The sequence below is a fragment of the Amia ocellicauda genome, chromosome 2, assembly GCF_036373705.1.
Source record: "Amia ocellicauda isolate fAmiCal2 chromosome 2, fAmiCal2.hap1, whole genome shotgun sequence".
Lineage (NCBI taxonomy): Eukaryota > Metazoa > Chordata > Actinopteri > Amiiformes > Amiidae > Amia > Amia ocellicauda.
The window spans coordinates 38,645,287-38,663,297 of NC_089851.1; the positions used below are offsets into that span (position 1 = coordinate 38,645,287).

At 41.2% G+C, this 18,011-nt stretch overlaps 1 protein-coding gene across 2 annotated transcripts in view; it reads right to left on the reverse strand.

Annotated features, from left to right (window-relative positions):
• Positions 1 to 16,405: 16,405 nt before the first annotated feature.
• The window catches only part of nfx1 (nuclear transcription factor, X-box binding 1), a 29,117-nt gene continuing 27,511 nt past the window's right edge, over positions 16,406 to 18,011 (reverse strand). For both annotated transcript variants that reach the window (XM_066723440.1, XM_066723439.1), the window contains one exon: positions 16,406 to 17,779. In XM_066723440.1, the coding sequence (XP_066579537.1) occupies positions 17,704 to 17,779 (76 nt within the window). In that variant the 3' untranslated portion in view covers positions 16,406 to 17,703. The remainder of the gene's footprint in view (positions 17,780 to 18,011) is intronic.

Sequence of the window (18,011 nt, forward strand, 5' to 3'; positions counted from 1 at the left end):
ATGAGCACCTAATTAACAAGCGTCAGCAGCATCCGTGCCGTGACAGACAGTGTCCTGCCACAACGACCGTGTGCACCACAGTATCTGGACTAATCTGCCTGTCCTTAGTTGAGTCATGGACAGATAACAAATTCATCCAAATGACACGCACCTATGCAAATGCCCTTAACAAGATTAAATGTTGGGTTTGTTCCCACATTCCACACGACACTAAGAAAATTCCAATTCCAGTATTTTCTAACTCAGGGTAGCCTCTAATGTACAGTATGCATATGATCAGGCCTTGGACATCAGAGAAGGGTGGTACCTTAGACCAAAGATGCATTAGAATAGAAAATATTTTAAAATGCCATATATTGACTTGGCTCACAGTAACATAGGATCTGTGTGAGTGTCTCATACTATAACTAAACCATGCAATCCCAATTTGTAGGTAAACGTACTTTTAATCACCCTGTGGGTATAAATGGTTCTGAATTTATGTATCAGACTTGTCAATTTTACCTCCCCTGGAATGGGACCTATTGGATATGTGGAATGCGGGCATATTGGGAACTTCCTTGTAAGTTCACTGGTTCCTGTTATTTAGGATTTGTGGTGCCAGCTATGCGCCACACTGAAGATAAATACCTTCCAGATACAGAACAATTAAGTCACACTAAATGTGAGAAAGGGGAAGTAGACAGGTTTGCCTCCATACTATTTCCTATGTATGGAGTCGGAAGAGCAATAAAAGAAATCAGATTAGTAGTTGGTATATTAGAAACATTAAGTATCACTACAACTGAAGCTCTCAGCAATTTAGCAATTGAAGTAGTGGCTATGCGAACGGTTGCCCTCCAGAACAGGCTAGCTCTAGAGTTCTTGCCAGCAGCACAGGGAGGGACATGTGCCATTATAGGGCAGGAATGCTGTACTTACATACCAGATAACTCAGAACACATTGATAATCTTATAGAGCACATTAGGAAAGCAACACCAACGATACACCAGTCCTCAGGAGGAAAAACCCCCTGGGGATGGCTCGCTGATACCTTTGGCAATCTGGGTATGATTTTGTTACAAGGATTGATATCAGTAGTAACTATTTTGTTATGTCTGTATGACTGTTTTTTTATTTCTTAAATGCACTGTCCAAAGAGCATCTCAACAATTATGTAAACCTCATAATGTATCTACTGTGGTTACAACTGCAATCAAAACACCTTCATTGGCAGACTTTCTCAAAATTTCTACTAAAAGACACCGTCCCACACTCGGGAGGCACAAAACTCACACACCCATTGACACAAATCTTATTCTGTCCCCTTGGTTCTTGCATGCTCCATGTGACTGAGGAAAAATGGATTTAGTATCAAAAGGCAATAAACTTCATGACTCAAGGAAAATACATTGGAAGACTCAAGGAAAACCGAAGGATATATTGGAAAGATACTATTACAAAGGTCACTCTGCTCCATGAGACGCCTTCAGGACATTCAGCACATTCACATTTAGGGGCACACACCTATCGCTCTCCCCGACAGCAGGGACATGCTTACACTCGCAGGGAAGTGTTGGGATGAAGGAGCTGAAAACACAGTGTAAAATCTTCCTAACCCCTAAGGGGATCTGCTTGTAACTGACAAACATAACTTCTTGGCTTATTTCCACTTTGCTCTATTGCCAACAGCAGGGACTGAAGACCCTGTATTATAAAGTTGAAGAAAGTGTTTTGTTATAATTATTTAATGTGTTATATTAATGTTGAAATTAGAAATAATGATGTGTGCAGACTTGGCAAAATTGATTTATTAGTAAAAGGCCAACAAAGCAGTTAAGGATACACTCTTTCTTAATTCCTCTCACCGCTTCTGTTTTTCTATGATAAGAGAAACGGCCCACCAATGTATTGCCCATGGGTTTGTCCAAATGTATCGCCCACGGGTTTGTCCGTTTGTGGATTTCCACAAGATCGTACAGTTTGTATGCTGTAACAGGACCAGACATCTGCTGCCATGATGACCTTCTCCCTCGGGAAGGGCAGCCTACAGGCTTTGCGGAGCTTGCATCTTTTGAAGCTTTTTGATTGGATGAACGGCCACAACATTCTACGTCATTTTTACATCAAAAGCTACAATTGTGTTTGTAAAAGTTAAGTCTCACTGAGGGAACGGGCCTGATGTGACACTTCCAAGCTAGCTTGATTAAAGTTCTATTTGTGTTATATCAATGACTTTTCCAGTTATTTCCAAGAAGGGTTCAACAATATATATATAATGTGTGTGTGTGTGTTAGTGTTTGCTTGGAGATCATGTGACAATGCTTTGTTTAAAGTAACTATGTAACTTGTACTCCGAGTACTTTTTCAATTAGCTACTTTTTACTTTTACTTTTGTTTTTTATACCAGTACTTTTACTTTTTTCTTTAACATTTAATCAAAGTAACAGTACTTCTACTTGAGTAGGATTTTTCAGTACTATTTCCACCTCTGTATTTCAGTATGTAGTGTATGCATCTTAGTATAGTGTATGTACCACGGGGTGAATTATGTCCATAATGGCGCCTCATAAGTTTGTCTTTCTTTTATTTAATATATATATATGTTTTAAACCAAAGCCAATAGTGCAGGTGTATAACTGATACCGGTGGTTGCTGTGAGCTATTAAAGTATGTAAATACTTGGAAGTGAAGTATAGAAAGACAACATTCAGTAGAAGAGCAGAATTAGAGGTGGCAGGATTCACAGTGCGGTTTGCAAGAATTGTGCATGACTTGGGAGATGGCGAGGCTTCAGATGCAGGTGCAGGAAACCCGGAAAGCCATTTGCTTAATTTGCAAAATGTGGATTCTGTAGTTGACGGGATATGAAAAGAATGTAAAGCTCTGGCAGATGAAAGAGACCGAATAGACACCGAGAGGAAAGACAGTGGGGTTTGGTTGTATGAGGCTGAGGTGAAGAACCGTTTCAGACAAATTAGCCCATACGAGTGTTAGAAATGTCAATAAAAGGATTAGATGTAGAGATGACAAAAATCAAGAAATGCAGAGAGAGGCACTTCAGCTTAGGGAGGAGAAAGATCAGCTTGCATTGGCTAATGCTAAGTTAGAGCAGAGCATTGAGGTGCTAAAGGAAGAGATGCAGAAGCAGATGTATAGTAAAAGAAAAGAGACCATGAAACTTATTTACTATAAAAGAAAATCTGAAATGGATGGTGAACAGAACTTAAGTGTGGCAGACAAGGTTAGAGAGTTAAATAAAGAGGTGCTGTTCAGGGTGAGTATGAAGAAGTGAAGGGAGAGTTGGACAAGTTCTTATAGAACAAGCCTGAAACATACATGGAAAATAGATACGCGGATGAAGTGGATATGGACTTAGTTGCTAATATGAGAGTTAGCATGCATAAGGCATCTCAGGCATCTAAGGTTGTTGGTGGTACACAGATAGAAAGATTACAGAGTAGAATTCTTACAGAAAATGATTGGACTCTCTGCACAGATGGGACAACAAAAATAGGTTAAGTATTTTTTAAGGATGGTACAAGGATGCATTTAGGACTCTGGGAACAGACATCAGGCTCTGCTCAGTGTACATTTGATACTGTCAGAGAAATGGTTCAGGACATAGTCAGAAGTGGGAGAGGTGACTTGAATGTACATTTTTCTGAGAGTGAAATTATCACAACAATTAGAAATCTTATGGGGGACAGGGCTGCAACTGAGAAAAAAAATCAATAACATTTTGTCTCAGTACAGATCAGATATTCTTCCAGAGATTGTGGAAGACTATGAACAACACAGTGAGGCTGATAAGGCTAAACTTAAGACTTGTAAATTAGCTTTTCTGTGGATTGCATTTAGTTTATGGTTTGCTAAGTGTGGTCAAGATGTAGGGTCACAGTCAAGGGCTACGGGAAAGGGAGCAAGGAGGAAATCAATCAAAAATGCAAGAAGCATAAAAATACTCTGTGAAGCGTACTAATAAAAAGTACTAATATTACAAGTACTGTCTGAAAAGATGTGTCTTGAGTAAGCTCCGGAAGGAGGTCAAGGACTCTGCTGTTTTGACTTTGGTGGGAATGTCGTTCCACCATTCAGGGGCCAGGGATGAGAAGAAGTGGCTCTGGAGGAAGGAGAGTGGAGAGGAGGCAGAGTTAGTCTTCTGGTGCTGGAGGAGCGCAGTGGTCTGGAGGGGATGTATGGAGAGACGAGTGTCTGAAGGTAGCTTGGTGCAGTGTGGTTGAGACAGCGGTAGGTGAGGGTCAAAGTCTTGAACTGAATGCGTACCGGTGTCGGGACCAGTGGAGGAAGCGGAGCAGTGTAGTAGTGGGTGTGAATCGTGGCAGAGAGACACCAGACGAGTCGCAGAGTTCTGGATGAGCTGGAGCGGCGTGTAGTAGATGCAGGCAGGCCGGCCTGGAGGGAGTTGCAGTAGTCCAGGCGGGAGAGGACCAGTGACTGGACGAGTAGCTGAGTCGAGTAGTCGGTGAGGAAGGGAAGACAGTAAATGTTAGACAGTACTTCGCAGAGCCTCTTTTGAGAGTTTTGTCAAGGAAGGAACATGTTTTTGAGAAGAATGAGAGATATTAGGAACTTGTCCGCAAACTGAAGGCATGGCAGTCAGACGGCCAGAGTTTTGTTAGAGGAGATGTTCAATTGTTCGATGATGTAGAAGTGAGTGTGGAGCCTGTGCTTCAGAAACTTACAGAGGAGACAATTGCCGATTTTGACAGGATGACTGTGCAGGTAGTGGAGTTAATTCTAGCTAGTCTTGTTAAATTGTGCTGCAGGATGTTAGCTGATCACCTAGAGCAGTGGTTCCCAAAGTGCGGCCCTCGAGGATGTTTGGTGCGGCCCCCCAAAGCAAACCTGAACCCCCCCTTTTCTGAACCTTTACTATATTTTTACACTTTCTGAACATTTTCTGTTACAAAATGCACATTTAATTTGGGGGGAAATAATAAAACAACAATTGCAATTGAATAAATGTTCCTAACAGAAATGTATAGGAAATAAAAAGGTATGATTTGGGACAGTTTTCATTGGTGGTTAATTTTCTACTGCGCCCCCCCCATCCCATGCAACCTCTGGAAAGTGGCCCTCCATCACCAGACATTGGGAACCCCTGACCTAGAGCATGGGCGGTACCAACCTTGCTGTTGCCGGACTGAACACTGTGTATACCAAGCACCAAGTGCCGGATAGAAGCACTGCTTAGGCCAGTAGGCTTAACCACACCGTGTGTGCCGGGGTTTCCAGGGACACCGGGTGACGCGGAGTCCGGGGTCCGAGGGGAGTAGACCACCAGCCGTAGCGGGATCTAAAACCGAGGCCTACACGCACGGACTGGGAGAGCTAGCAGAGCTCGTTCTTAGTGAACTGAGAGAGCGAGATCTCCTACAGCTGCAGTTGTGGGCTGTAGTGCAGGCGCAAGCCGGCGGAGGAGCACATCACGCGGATGAGATCTCTTACGACACACCGAGGCTCAGGCCGGGCAGCCAGGCCTCAGATTTTACTGCTGTTACTGCTGTGGAGGAAAAAGCCCTGTGGACATCAAACCACCACAGCAAGCAGTCAGAATACATAAGGCACTATATAAACACGACTATTGTTTTTAAAGTGTACTATTTGTAGCCGAAACTGAAACCGAAGTACACCGGGGCCCAGAAGTGCAGATGGAACAGAGTCGGATTAGCTATCAATAATAACTAAACAATACAAATAGACACGGAAGTAAATGGCACAGCCGAAGCCAACCAACCGAATAATAATAATTATTGTAAACAATAATAAGGTCTAATGCACAGACAAGACACAGAGAGCTCATGTTCTTGGGTTCAGGCGAAGTGGCAAAAGAGGACGAACCTGCGCTGACGTCACCTTTTATGGAACAGGCAGTGCGCAGAAACCCCTCCCCGTTGGGCAGTGCTTCCGACTTGAAAGATAACATATTGCAATTCTCCTGGCAATAGATACACTGTTTTAACAGGACACAATGATGACCAATAGTAAACCGATTTATTAATCAGTTGAATTTGCAGTTCACACTACATAACTGAAAATAAATATGCACTGAATATAATATTACATATTATATTTTACTTTCTTGTATAATTGAATTAGTATACTGTAGGAATGTTTTATTGTATTGTATAAATCAGTATTTTTGTTGCAATACTAAGTCCACACTTGCAGCGGTATGGTGCAGATGCACAAACAGCGCACAGTCGCAGCTCAGCACTGCTCAGTCTGTGTGAATGGTGGTGGCTCTGGCAGTGGAATGCAGGAGGATCAGTGTCTCCGCTCTGCTGCTACATTCGGTCAAGCCAGTCTTTCATATGCCGATGCCAAACTTCTTTATTTAATCATTTAATGAATAAAGTGATCTATAGGGTTAACTTTTGAATTGAGACATCACTCAATACTATGGGGAATGTCTAAAAACAATTGCCTATAGGCCACTGTGCACTGTCACTCAGACAGCCCCCCACCACCTGGTTTGACTGGTACACCTCACAGCAACTCAAGTCTCTTTGATTTGTGAGCTCAAAAATACTTTTTCTGCGTTTGAATATGATTAATATTAATTCATCAGACTGTTGCATTGTTATATCGATTGCTAGTGAAGCACTGGGATACGTATTGTTATACATCTTAAAATATGATACTGGGGGTATGTAGTGTTTTGGATATAATTCACAATGTCATATTCGTTTTATGTTTTGGCTCCACCTTCTGGTAGCTTGCAGTGACAATGTGACAATATTGCATTAAGCAATTAAGCTGCCAGAATCAGGAAGCAATACAGGATGTGTTTACATGTAACATGTGGCAGCTCCATTAATATTCCTCTCCATCCTTCTTTGGCTTTGTTAGAAGCAATGTCTGTAAGTGACACTGTTTATAAGCATCCATTAATGTTATGGACATGTAATTCTTGAGATTGTGTTAAAATGTGTTACTACATGCTATCTTAACAGTGACAATCAATCTACTTACTGTAGCTATTTACTCATCTTGTTTTCTGTAGCTTATTGTTTATATGGGAAATCATATGTGTTTATCTAGCACACACAGTGGTATATGTATGTATTTTGTTACATTCAGTGCAGATTAGTATGTCGGACAATCTGTATAATTGTAGATGCTTACCATTGTAAACTGAGACATTTCCTTTCTCAGGGTTCTTGCCCTTTTCTCATCGACAAATTCAAGACTTTTTCCAGACTTATTCCAAACTGCTTTTTAAGATCTCAAGGTAAATCGGTTGCCGCATTCTGTGTTAAAGAACTGCATGTTTATAGAGTATTTTGACAAATACTGTGCAATTCTAATCAATCACTAATCACTAAATTAATGTGCAAAGAATACATTAACATATTTAATTAAACATTAAGTATTGTGTATGCCTCCTCCCCCCCTACAACATTGCACAGAAAAAAATGATACCAGTCTAGCAGTTATTTCTCACATTTAGGTCAGAGAGAAATCGCTATCTTAATAAATTGATCGTTGGTAAAAACACACTATCTGATCCATTTGACAACAATATTAGATTAAGATTCTCTAGTAACTGTAAATTAAAGGCTTATTGAAATTACATACCTGGACATCTACCATTATTTGGTTGTGGTAAAGTACAAAACATTTGTGGTAAAGTATTTGTACATACTCAGGGGTGATTATAGGATTTTGGAAATGGGGGGGGGGGGGCACAAGGGGAACATGATTATTACAGAGGGACTAACATCTGCTAGGGGTGTCCGGGGGGCATGCTCCCCCGGGCAATTATTTATGTAAAATGGCTTTTAAAAGATTGAAGCAATACAAGGAAAAACTGGGCAATTCATACAAATCCAGCAACAATATACCACCATATTTGCTACCATTTGCTAGTGACAAAATTATTTTAAAATTGACATTAACCCACAGAGGTTTATGTTTTCTATTTCTGTCACAAATAAATAATTATTGCACATCTGTGACTTGATCGTGTCTTCCCTCTAAAAATAATCCTATTTATTTAGATTGATTGAAAAACCAAGCATATCATATTCTCTTACAGCATTTATCTTTTTTCTATATCTCACCAAATCCATCCTTCTGCCACACGCTTTTTGGGGGACTTTTTGATTGACATTTTGCCTATGGGCAAAGCCTGCCTGGAGGCACCTGGAAGTGCCTGGAGATCAAGTACTAAAACTGGACTGGAGGCACAGGTCACAGTTGTGTTGCTTATTTTTTTAATTTCTATTATTATTATAGTTGAGGCTTCAGGATGTGTGATGTGGGAAAGGATGAGGTCAGTTCTAGTTCCATAATTGACTGTGGTGTCCTCACTGACTAGCTTTTAAAACGAAATTCTGAATTAAAGAAGTTGGATTATAGGCGAACACCATTTTGTAATTATTCACAGTTATTCACACTGAAAAGTTTGAAAGTGATCAGTATTCAAATTGCACTGCTAGATGGAAAACATTACAGGAATGACTACTTTAAAAAAGTAATACAAATTATAGCAATAAGAATAGCATGATAAGAACTATAACAAAAACTGATATTAATAATACTAATACCTAATATTCACTACTGGAAGCTACTTAAAAACTAGCAGTTTCTTGTTAGTCTTTTTTTCTGATAGTTTGGCAGAGGGTGGGAAATGACAAACTGCTTTAAAACAAATTAAGAATTCACAATGTCAGATATTCCATTTAGTAATTGTGAATTATGTGCCAACTTACTGAAGGACCTGCATCTCCCGAGTCACACTCTTCAGTACTAGTTAGTATTCAGTTTTCTGCCCTATGTATGCATTTTCGTTGACCTGCTTTTTTGGCGATTACTGTAGGTATCTGAAGTTGTCCATCTGTTGACTGTACATACACCAATTAGCCAGAACATTATGACCACCTGCCTAATATTGTGTAGGTCCCCCTTTTGCCGCCAAAACAACCTTGACCCGTCGAGGCATGGACTCCACTAGACCTCTGAAGGTGTGCAGTGGTATCTGGCACCAAGACGTTAGCAGCAGATCCTTTAAGTCCTGTAAGTTGTGAGGTGGGGCCTCCATGGATCGGACTTGTTTGTCCAGCACATCCCACAGATGCTCGATTGGATTGAGATCTGTGGAATTTGGAGGCCAAGTCTTGTGATTCATCAGACCAGGCCACCTTCTTCCATGGGCACCCTGACTGGTCTGCGGCTACGCAGCCCCATATGCAACAAACTGTGATGCACTGTGTGTTCTGACACCTTTCTATCAGAACCAGCATTCACTTTTTCAGCAATTTGAGTTACAGTAGCTCGTCTGTTGGATCGGACCACACGGGCCAGCCTTCGCTCCCCACGTGCATCAATGAGCCTTGGCCGCCCATGACCCTGTCCGCCGTTCACCGCTTTTCCTTCCTTGGACCACTTTTGATAGGTACTGACCACTGTAGACTGGGAACACCCCACAAGAGCTGCAGTTTTGGAGATGCTCTGACCCAGTCGTCTAGCCATCACAATTTGGCCCTTGTCAAAGTCGCTCAGATCCTTACACTTGCCCATGTTTTCTGATTCTAACACATCGACTTTGAGGACAAAATGTTCACTTGCTGCCTAATATATCCCACCCACTGACAGGTGCCATGATAACGAGATTATCAGTGTTATTCACTTCACCTGTCAGTGGTCATAATGTTATGGCTGATCGGTGTGTGTATATATTGTAGCAGGTTGGGGGGCCTGTCACAAGAAACGGCTTGTATGTAGGCGGGTGTGGTCTTGAAACACACAGTAGGGAGGCAGGCAGAGGGTACAAAGCAGGCTTGCTGTTGTTTTATTGCTTCCCTGAATGGCAGGCACAGTGTCAAAAAGCAAAACAAAACCTAGCTCTGTCCGAGCACTAACTACAAACCAAAACACTACTAACAATAACAGTAAATGCCCGGGTCAGTAGAGCCGAACACCGGGCAGACGGAAGCATAAATAGATAAAGCAGGTTCGTAGTCAAAGTCCGTGATCAAAGTTCATTACCGGTGGGAGGTTTTCAGACAGTCCGGGGCTTAAGAGGGAGAATGGTCTAGGTCCAGAAAAAGGGTCGCAAACCAGTGAATCCGTCAACTGTAAACTTCACCCTTCTTTCTCCTGCTCTTCCACTCTCTCGCTCTCCGTCATTTTCTCGCTCTCCGTCATTTTCTCGCCCTCCTGTGCACCTTGCTACCCCAGCCAAGCATGTACACCCTGGTTAGTGTCCTTCCTTTTATAGGGGAAGTGGTGGGCGGGGCTATGGCCATCAGGAGTCCTGCTGGCTTCTGGGGTTTGGAGTCCTGGAGATGTTTTGTAGTCTCTACTGAAAGACCCGCCCTCACCCCAGCCTTGCCTCTCACACTCTTACAATATACACTCACCTAAAGGATTATTAGGAACACCTCTTCAATTTCTCATTAATGCAATTATCTAACCAACCAATCACATGGCAGTTGCTTCAATGCATTTAGGGGTGTGGTCCTGGTCAAGACAATCTCCTGAACTCCAAACTGAAAGTCTGAATGGGAAAGAAAGGTGATTTAAGCAATTTTGACCGTGGCATGGTTGTTGGTGCCAGACGGGCCGGTCTGAGTATTTCACAATCTGCTCAGTTACTGGGATTTTCACGCACAACCATTTCTAGGGTTTACAAAGAATTGTGTGAAAAGTGAAAAACATCCAGTATGCGGCAGTCCTGTGGGAGAAAATGCCTTGTTGATGCTAGAGGTCAGAGGAGAATGGGCCGACTGATTCAAGCTGATAGAAGAGCAACTTTGACTGAAATAACCACTCGTTACAACCGAGGTATGCAGCAAAGCATTTGTGAAGCCACAACACGTACAACCTTGAGGCGGATGGGCTACAACAGCAGAAGACCCCACCGGGTACCACTCATCTCCACTACAAATAGGAAAAAGAGGCTACAATTTGCACAAGCTCACCAAAATTGGACAGTTGAAGACTGGAAACATGTTGCCTGGTCTGATGAGTCTCGATTTCTGTTGAGACATTCAGATGGTAGAGTCAGAATTTGGCGTAAACAGAATGAGAACATGGATCCATCATGCCTTGTTACCACTGTGCAGGCTGGTGGTGGTGGTGTAATGGTGTGGGGGATGTTTTCTTGGCACACTTTAGGCCCCTTAGTGCCAATTGGGCATCGTTTAAATGCCACGGCCTACCTGAGCATTGTTTCTGACCATGTCCATCCCTTTATGACCACCATGTACCCATCCTCTGATGGCTACTTCCAGCAGGATAATGCACCATGTCACAAAGGTCGAATCATTTCAAATTGGTTTCTTGAACATGACAATGAGTTCACTGTACTAAACTGGCCCCCACAGTCACCAGATCTCAACCCAATAGAGCATCTTTGGGATGTGGTGGAACGGGAGCTTCATGCCCTGGATGTGCATCCCACAAATCTCCATCAACTGCAAGATGCTATCCTATCAATATGGGCCAACATTTCTAAAGAATGCTTTCAGCACCTTGTTGAATCAATGCCACGTAGAATTAAGGCAGTTCTGAAGGCAAAAGGGGGTCAAACACAGTATTAGTATGGTGTTCCTAATAATCCTTTAGGTGAGTGTATATATATATATATATATATAGCTAAGCTTCAAAGCATCCGTGCACTGCAGCATCTTCACTCCCATGAGGTGCTGGCCCATATAAGGCAAAAATATAATGAAAAATGTATATATACTCTATAAATATAATTATAAAATTTGGCTCGTTTCATGTCCATTAGTAACAGATTGATCCAAGGATCCTATCCAGTCTATTTTTAAATGTTCCCAAGTTTTCAGCTTCAACCACATCGCTGGGGAGTTTGTTCCAGATTGTGACAACTCTCTGAGTAAAGAAGTGTCTCCTGTTTTCTGTTTTGAATGCCTTGAAGCCCAATTTCCATTTGTGTCCCCGGGTGCGTGTGTCCCTGCTGATCTGGAAAAGCTCCTCTGGTTTGATGTGGTCGATGCCTTTCATGCTTTTGAAGACTTTAATCAAGTCCCCACATAGTCTCCTCCGTTCCAGGGTGAAAAGGTTCAGTTCCTCAGTCTCTCAGTAGGACATTCCCTTCAGACCTGGAATAAGTCTGGTTGCTCTTCTCTGAACTGCCTCTAGAGCAGCGATATCTTTCTTGAAGTGTGGAGACCAGAACTGTACACAGTATCCAGATGAGCTCTAACTAGCGCATTGTACAGTCTGAACATTACTGCCCTTGTTCTCAATTTCTACACTTTTGACAATATACCCTAACATTGTGTTTGCCTTTTTTATTGCTTCCCCACATTGTTTGAATATGGAAGTGAGGAGTCCACATAGACTCCTAGGTCTTTCTCATGCGTTACTTCATCTAGATCTGTACCTCCCATAGTGTAATTATAATGGACATTTTTGTTACCTGCATGTATTACCTTGGACTTGTCCACATTGAATTTAATTTGACAGGTGTCGGCCCACACCTGAATATTATCTAAGTCCCTTTGAATAGCCTGTGCTGCTGAGATTGTATCTGCTGAGCCACCTATTTTAGTATCATCTGCAAATCTGACAAGTTTGCTAACTATCCCAGAGTCCAGATCAGTAATATAGATTAGGAAAAGCAAAGGCCCTAATACTGATCCCTGTGGAACTCCACTAACAACTTCACAAAACGTCTTAAGTATATCATATCATATTCTTTCACATGATCTATAGCTGGAGTTCATAAAAATCCAATACATTAGTAAGACATGATCTGCTTCGTCTAAACCCATGTTGACTATCTCCAAGAATATGGTTTTCATTAAGATGCTTCTCTATTTTCTGTCTAATCATTTTACAGGTGATGCAGGTGAGACTGTAATTTCCGGGCTCAGTTTTGTCCCCTTTCTTGTGGATTGGTATGACATTTGCAGTTTTCCAGTCAGTTGGCACATCCCCTGTTCTAAGTGTCATTTGGAATATTTGACTTAGCGGCCTATAAATAATTTCCCTCATTTCTTTAAGTACTGTTGGAAATGTACCATCTGGCCCAGGTGATTTGTTTGTTTTTAATTCTGCTAGTCCCTTTAGTACCTCCTCCTCATTTATCCTGATCTCTCTTAGGGTTTGACTGGACTGGTTGTCAACCTGTGTAAATTTGTAAAAACCTCTGTGAAATACTCATTTAGAACATTTGCCACATCTTGTTCGTTTTCCAGGATAATTCAATGTTTGCCCTTTATCTGTTTCACTTCCTCCTTTATACAACTCTTTTCATTAGTTTTAGCTGCAAGAGCTATGTTTCTATTTCCCTCTTTGCTTTCCTGATCCCTTTCTTAAGATCTCTTTGCAGCTCAACATATTCTTTGTATTGTGTTTTGTCTCTATTCCTTTTGTATGCGCCATAAAACATTTTCTTTCTCTTGATATATTTTTGCATACTTCTATTAAACCATTTTGGCCAATGTTTTTTGGTCCTCAAGTTTTGGTACAAATTTCTCCTGAGACTCTTGAAATATAACCATCCATTTTCAACTGAATCTACAGTATATCTAGTGTGGTCCAGTCTACCTCTTCTAAGTGCCGCCTCATACCTTCAAGGTTTGCTTTTCTGAAATTGTAGACCATTGTTTAAGACTTGGTCCTTGTTTTTTCAAAGAATGCCTCAAAGCTAACCATATTGTGATCACAGTTTGCCATTGGTTCTCTTTTCTCTCTGCCTCTATCTGGTCAATTGAAAAGATCAAGTCAATGCATGCTCTCTCTCTGGTTGGTTCCCTGACAAACTGTTTCTGCTTCTGTAGTCCCAACTGGGCTTTCCCAGTCTATGTTTGGGAAATTGAAATCCTCCATTATAACAGCCACATCCTTGCTACATGCAGTCCTGATTACACTGTACAATGCAACATCTTGCTGAATATCTGAGTTGGGTGGTCTGTAACACACTCCTACCACTAATCCTCCGGATCTCTTGTTCAGACGTTTAACCCACAAAGATTCTGTTTCGTTACTAGGATCTAATCATTTTTTACATTTAATGCTACCCCACCACCTCATCGCTTTTTTCTGTCTCTCCTAAACTGTGTGTATCCTTTCTTCTCGTATTTATCCACATTATTTTCTGTAAGCCATGTTTCTGTCACTGCTATAACATCATAGTCACACGCCAGCACTGCAGCTTCTAGGTCTGACATCTTGCTCCTTATACTCCTGGCATTGAGGTACAAACATTTCAGGACTTTCCTACAAGCAGTTTCCCTTTGTTTTCTTTCCTTGGTTCATCTCCCATTGTCAGAGCTCCCTGCCCCGCTGGTCCCTAGTTTAAAAGATTCTCAATTACTCTGCACATACGCTCTCCAAATGCATTCGCCCCCCTTCTGTTTAGATGTAGACCGTCCGGTTTGTACAGGTCCCATCTATCCCAGAAGAAAGGCCAATGTTCCATAAATCTAAAACCCTCTTCCTGACACAAGATTTCAACCACGTGTCCTGGCACGTGGTACCAGAGGTATTTCAGAGAAAACTACCGTGGAGGTTCTGCTCTTTAGTTTTGTTCCTTACTCTTTAAATTTGTCTTGCTGAACCTCTGCCCTACCTTTTCCTATGTCATTGGTTCCAATGTGAATCATGACCAGTGTGATTCCTTATTTTCTTCATTGCACATATATTATTATTAGTTTGCTTTACACTAATTGTTTTCATTTTGTACGAACACACAGGACTTTCACAACTAATGCAGCAGATATGATAAAAGGCTGCCCTGACCAGAACAAGAGGAGATGGGAGGAGTGGCGAGAAAGAGACAAAGGCCGCTTTGAACGCCAGCAGGGACCGTGACCACAGGATGAACTGTGGATGATCTTACACTGGCTGTGAGGGTGCCAGCCGGTGGGAATCGATTCTCTGTGGGTCGGAGCGGGTCCTAGCGGACAGGAGACTGTTGTGAGAAACATTGGCTGCTGAACATCGTGTCTCTACAACGACAAAGGGAATATAAAGGATTATAATTGATAAGAGACATTTGAATCAACAGTATATGTGGTTGCATGTACTATCGGACTTACCTTATAGGCTCGGTGGCTTCCAGCTCCTCGGCAGCAGATGGCACCTCGGGATCCGAATCAAGCAGCATAAAGGGAGAAGCGCACAGTAAAAGGGTGAGAAAGGGACGTGCTTAATACCATCCGTGAGTGTATGTGATTAAGCACTTACCATTGAGCGAGCGTGTCCTATTTCTGAGCCTGTTCTATTATTTTTCTCTCCTCTCTTCTGTATCGGCACTGGTTGTGTGGACAAGTGGGCTGCTTGGAGGAGCGTGTTGGTTGCAACTCTGAAGGGTAACTCAATTGGCTCTGTTGACATATTAGTATTTCAAATTAATGTAAAATATAGTTTATACAAAACATTAATATCAGCTCTTCAATTTTAATAAGATCACTCCCAATAGAAATTATTGTAACCTATTGTTCATCACAAGACAAGATACAAAAAGGCTTCTTCCAACTCTCATCACTAGTTATTTTCTTCACTTCATGCGAGAGGAGAGCTCCGGGTAAACCTGTATGTTTTCAGCAATAAACTTGTTAATTCATTGGTGTTTCCTGGGATTTTCTAAAACTACTACATGGGTATACTAATTGACCCCACCTTTCTACTGTGTGAAGGCCAATCAAAATACATTTTTTTTCCTCAAATGGAAAATGTGTGTGACTGACCTATGAATGGTGCTATGGAATTGCATAGCCGATTTAATATTAATATTAATGACCTACCGGAAGTGAGTAACAGGAACAGAGTCATCTGTGGGAAATGTAGTGGAGTAAGAATAATAAACAAATACTCAAAAAACATGCTTATACTTCGTTACTTTACACCCCTGCTAATGAAGAACTTCCTCGAAATACACAGGGCGCTACTGACCTCTAGTGGCATACATGAACTGCATTATATACATAAGCATTCACTTTACTTCACCACAGGTATACATCACCTTTACGCCTTCTACTGGATGGAGATGGCAACTTCTCCCTTACCCTATGAAGACATCATATAACCTCACCCAGACGGTTTCCCACTTTTAACTCTTCAGACCCCACTTTTGTCGCATGCACTACAGGGCACGAGATCCAACTGATAAAGCACAATCACTTGAGTTAGAAGTAAACCGTTTCCAATCAAACAAATATTGATTATGTATGAGGTACAGATCCAGAGAAAATATTTCAAATGTAGAAATTCAGCACTTTAGAAATAGAACTGGTAGATAACCCCTTTAGTGACAAACTTACAAAAAGATGATATACATGTAGAGTAGTATTTACACAGAAGACAGTATGTGGTTGTGTGTTACAATGCTCTACTACTAGAAAGACTGAACCAAAATGTTTCTATGGGATTGAAAAACATGTAGTTTGTATACTCTGAAATAAGGCCAAAACACAATTTATTGGACAATTGTTTGTTTATTAGCATATGAAATTAGTTCTCATCATGTCTCTCTATTCCAGAAGGCCTTGGCTTACGGATAAACTGCAAACTCATCATATTCGGAGAGGTGGTGCCTTTGTTAACCAATATTTATTAAGATCCTATTAATCAATACCTTTACACACTACAAATCAACCAATGCTCATTTGATTTGTAATTTAAGTTAATTAACCTTTACTTGAAGTAGCAATGAAAAGGGCAACCATTTTGGAGAAAGAAAACAGAATCTTCTAAGCTCCCCAAATACACGATCAGACTAAATTCAAACCGCTACTAAACCGCAGACTAAAGCAGATCATCTTCAGCAGAAGGATTTCAAAGAAATGCCACTTGCTGAAAGCACACAAAGACACCAAGAAGCAAATTAGCAGTAGTTGTTGGGGGGGAAATTAAACAAGGAGATAAAACCAATTTTGTTGAATGGAGGTAATAAGCATCAACAAAGCCCAAACCATGCACTTCTTATTTACTTCACCTGTTTTCCTCAGCCTCATAAAAAAAAAGCCTAACTAGAAACAACTTCTGCTGAAAACATGAAACACTTTGATGCATCCACTGTCCTGATCAGAAAATGTAGTAAAACTGGGATTTACAGCAGCATTTGTCCAGATTGTTGAATTTGTTTAATACTGGAGCTTAAGTGCTTTGTTGTATATTTAAACTAGAGGTGCTGCAGTTTTCAGGTTTTCATTCTGATCTTTTAAAGTTGATGGTGATTTTACAAATACGTTACAGTTTTTATAATAAAATTGGGCTTGCTTATTCAAGAGTACACACTGCATTCATCAAGAGGACTTTGGTGGATGTTAAACTATAATATCCATCCGTGTCTTCAGAGGCAAAAATTGTTCGTTTTCAAAAAAGTTCAGCAGTAAAGACACCTAGGTTGGTAAGCTGTGAGCCTTGCATTTGCATTATATTATAAAATAAAAAGGAGGCTAAAATGTATGGGAAGAGTCTGCAAGTCTGGTCCTAGATATCTATAACCTGCAGGTTTTATAGAAAGCTTCATACTGTCGACAAGTTTGGATCTGAAAAGCATTTTAACTTGAGGCAATTAAGAAATCATTGGTCTAATTAAGCATTCAGTACTCTGCAAGAAACAAAACCCTTGTTTTCAGCTTTCCAAAACCAAGATTACATCTCTCTTATTGATGGTATGTTGGGTGTGTTTTAGGGGAGAGATACACATCAGTTTATTGAGAGTGGAACATTCCATAGTTTTCTTTAATCATCCATCAACGAAGCGCTGTTCAATCCTGGACATCGAAGTAGTCGATCACAGGCTCCTCCTTCACAACCTTGTGCCAACTGCTCTCACTGCCAGCCCTGGAAAAAAAGCACACTTTCAGTCTATCTAGAAGAAGGATGAATAAGAACTTGAATAGGGGTATACTTTAAATATAAATGTAGGCATTTCCCTCCTTTAAATACAGTACGCGCTCACAGTAAGTTCAGGTAGGCCAGGGGTTAGGTGGTGTGATTATTTCTGAATCTGTCATTTTATGCCGCTTACCCACTTTGAGGCGCACCTCAGGTGAACCTTTTGGTTTAAGGGCAT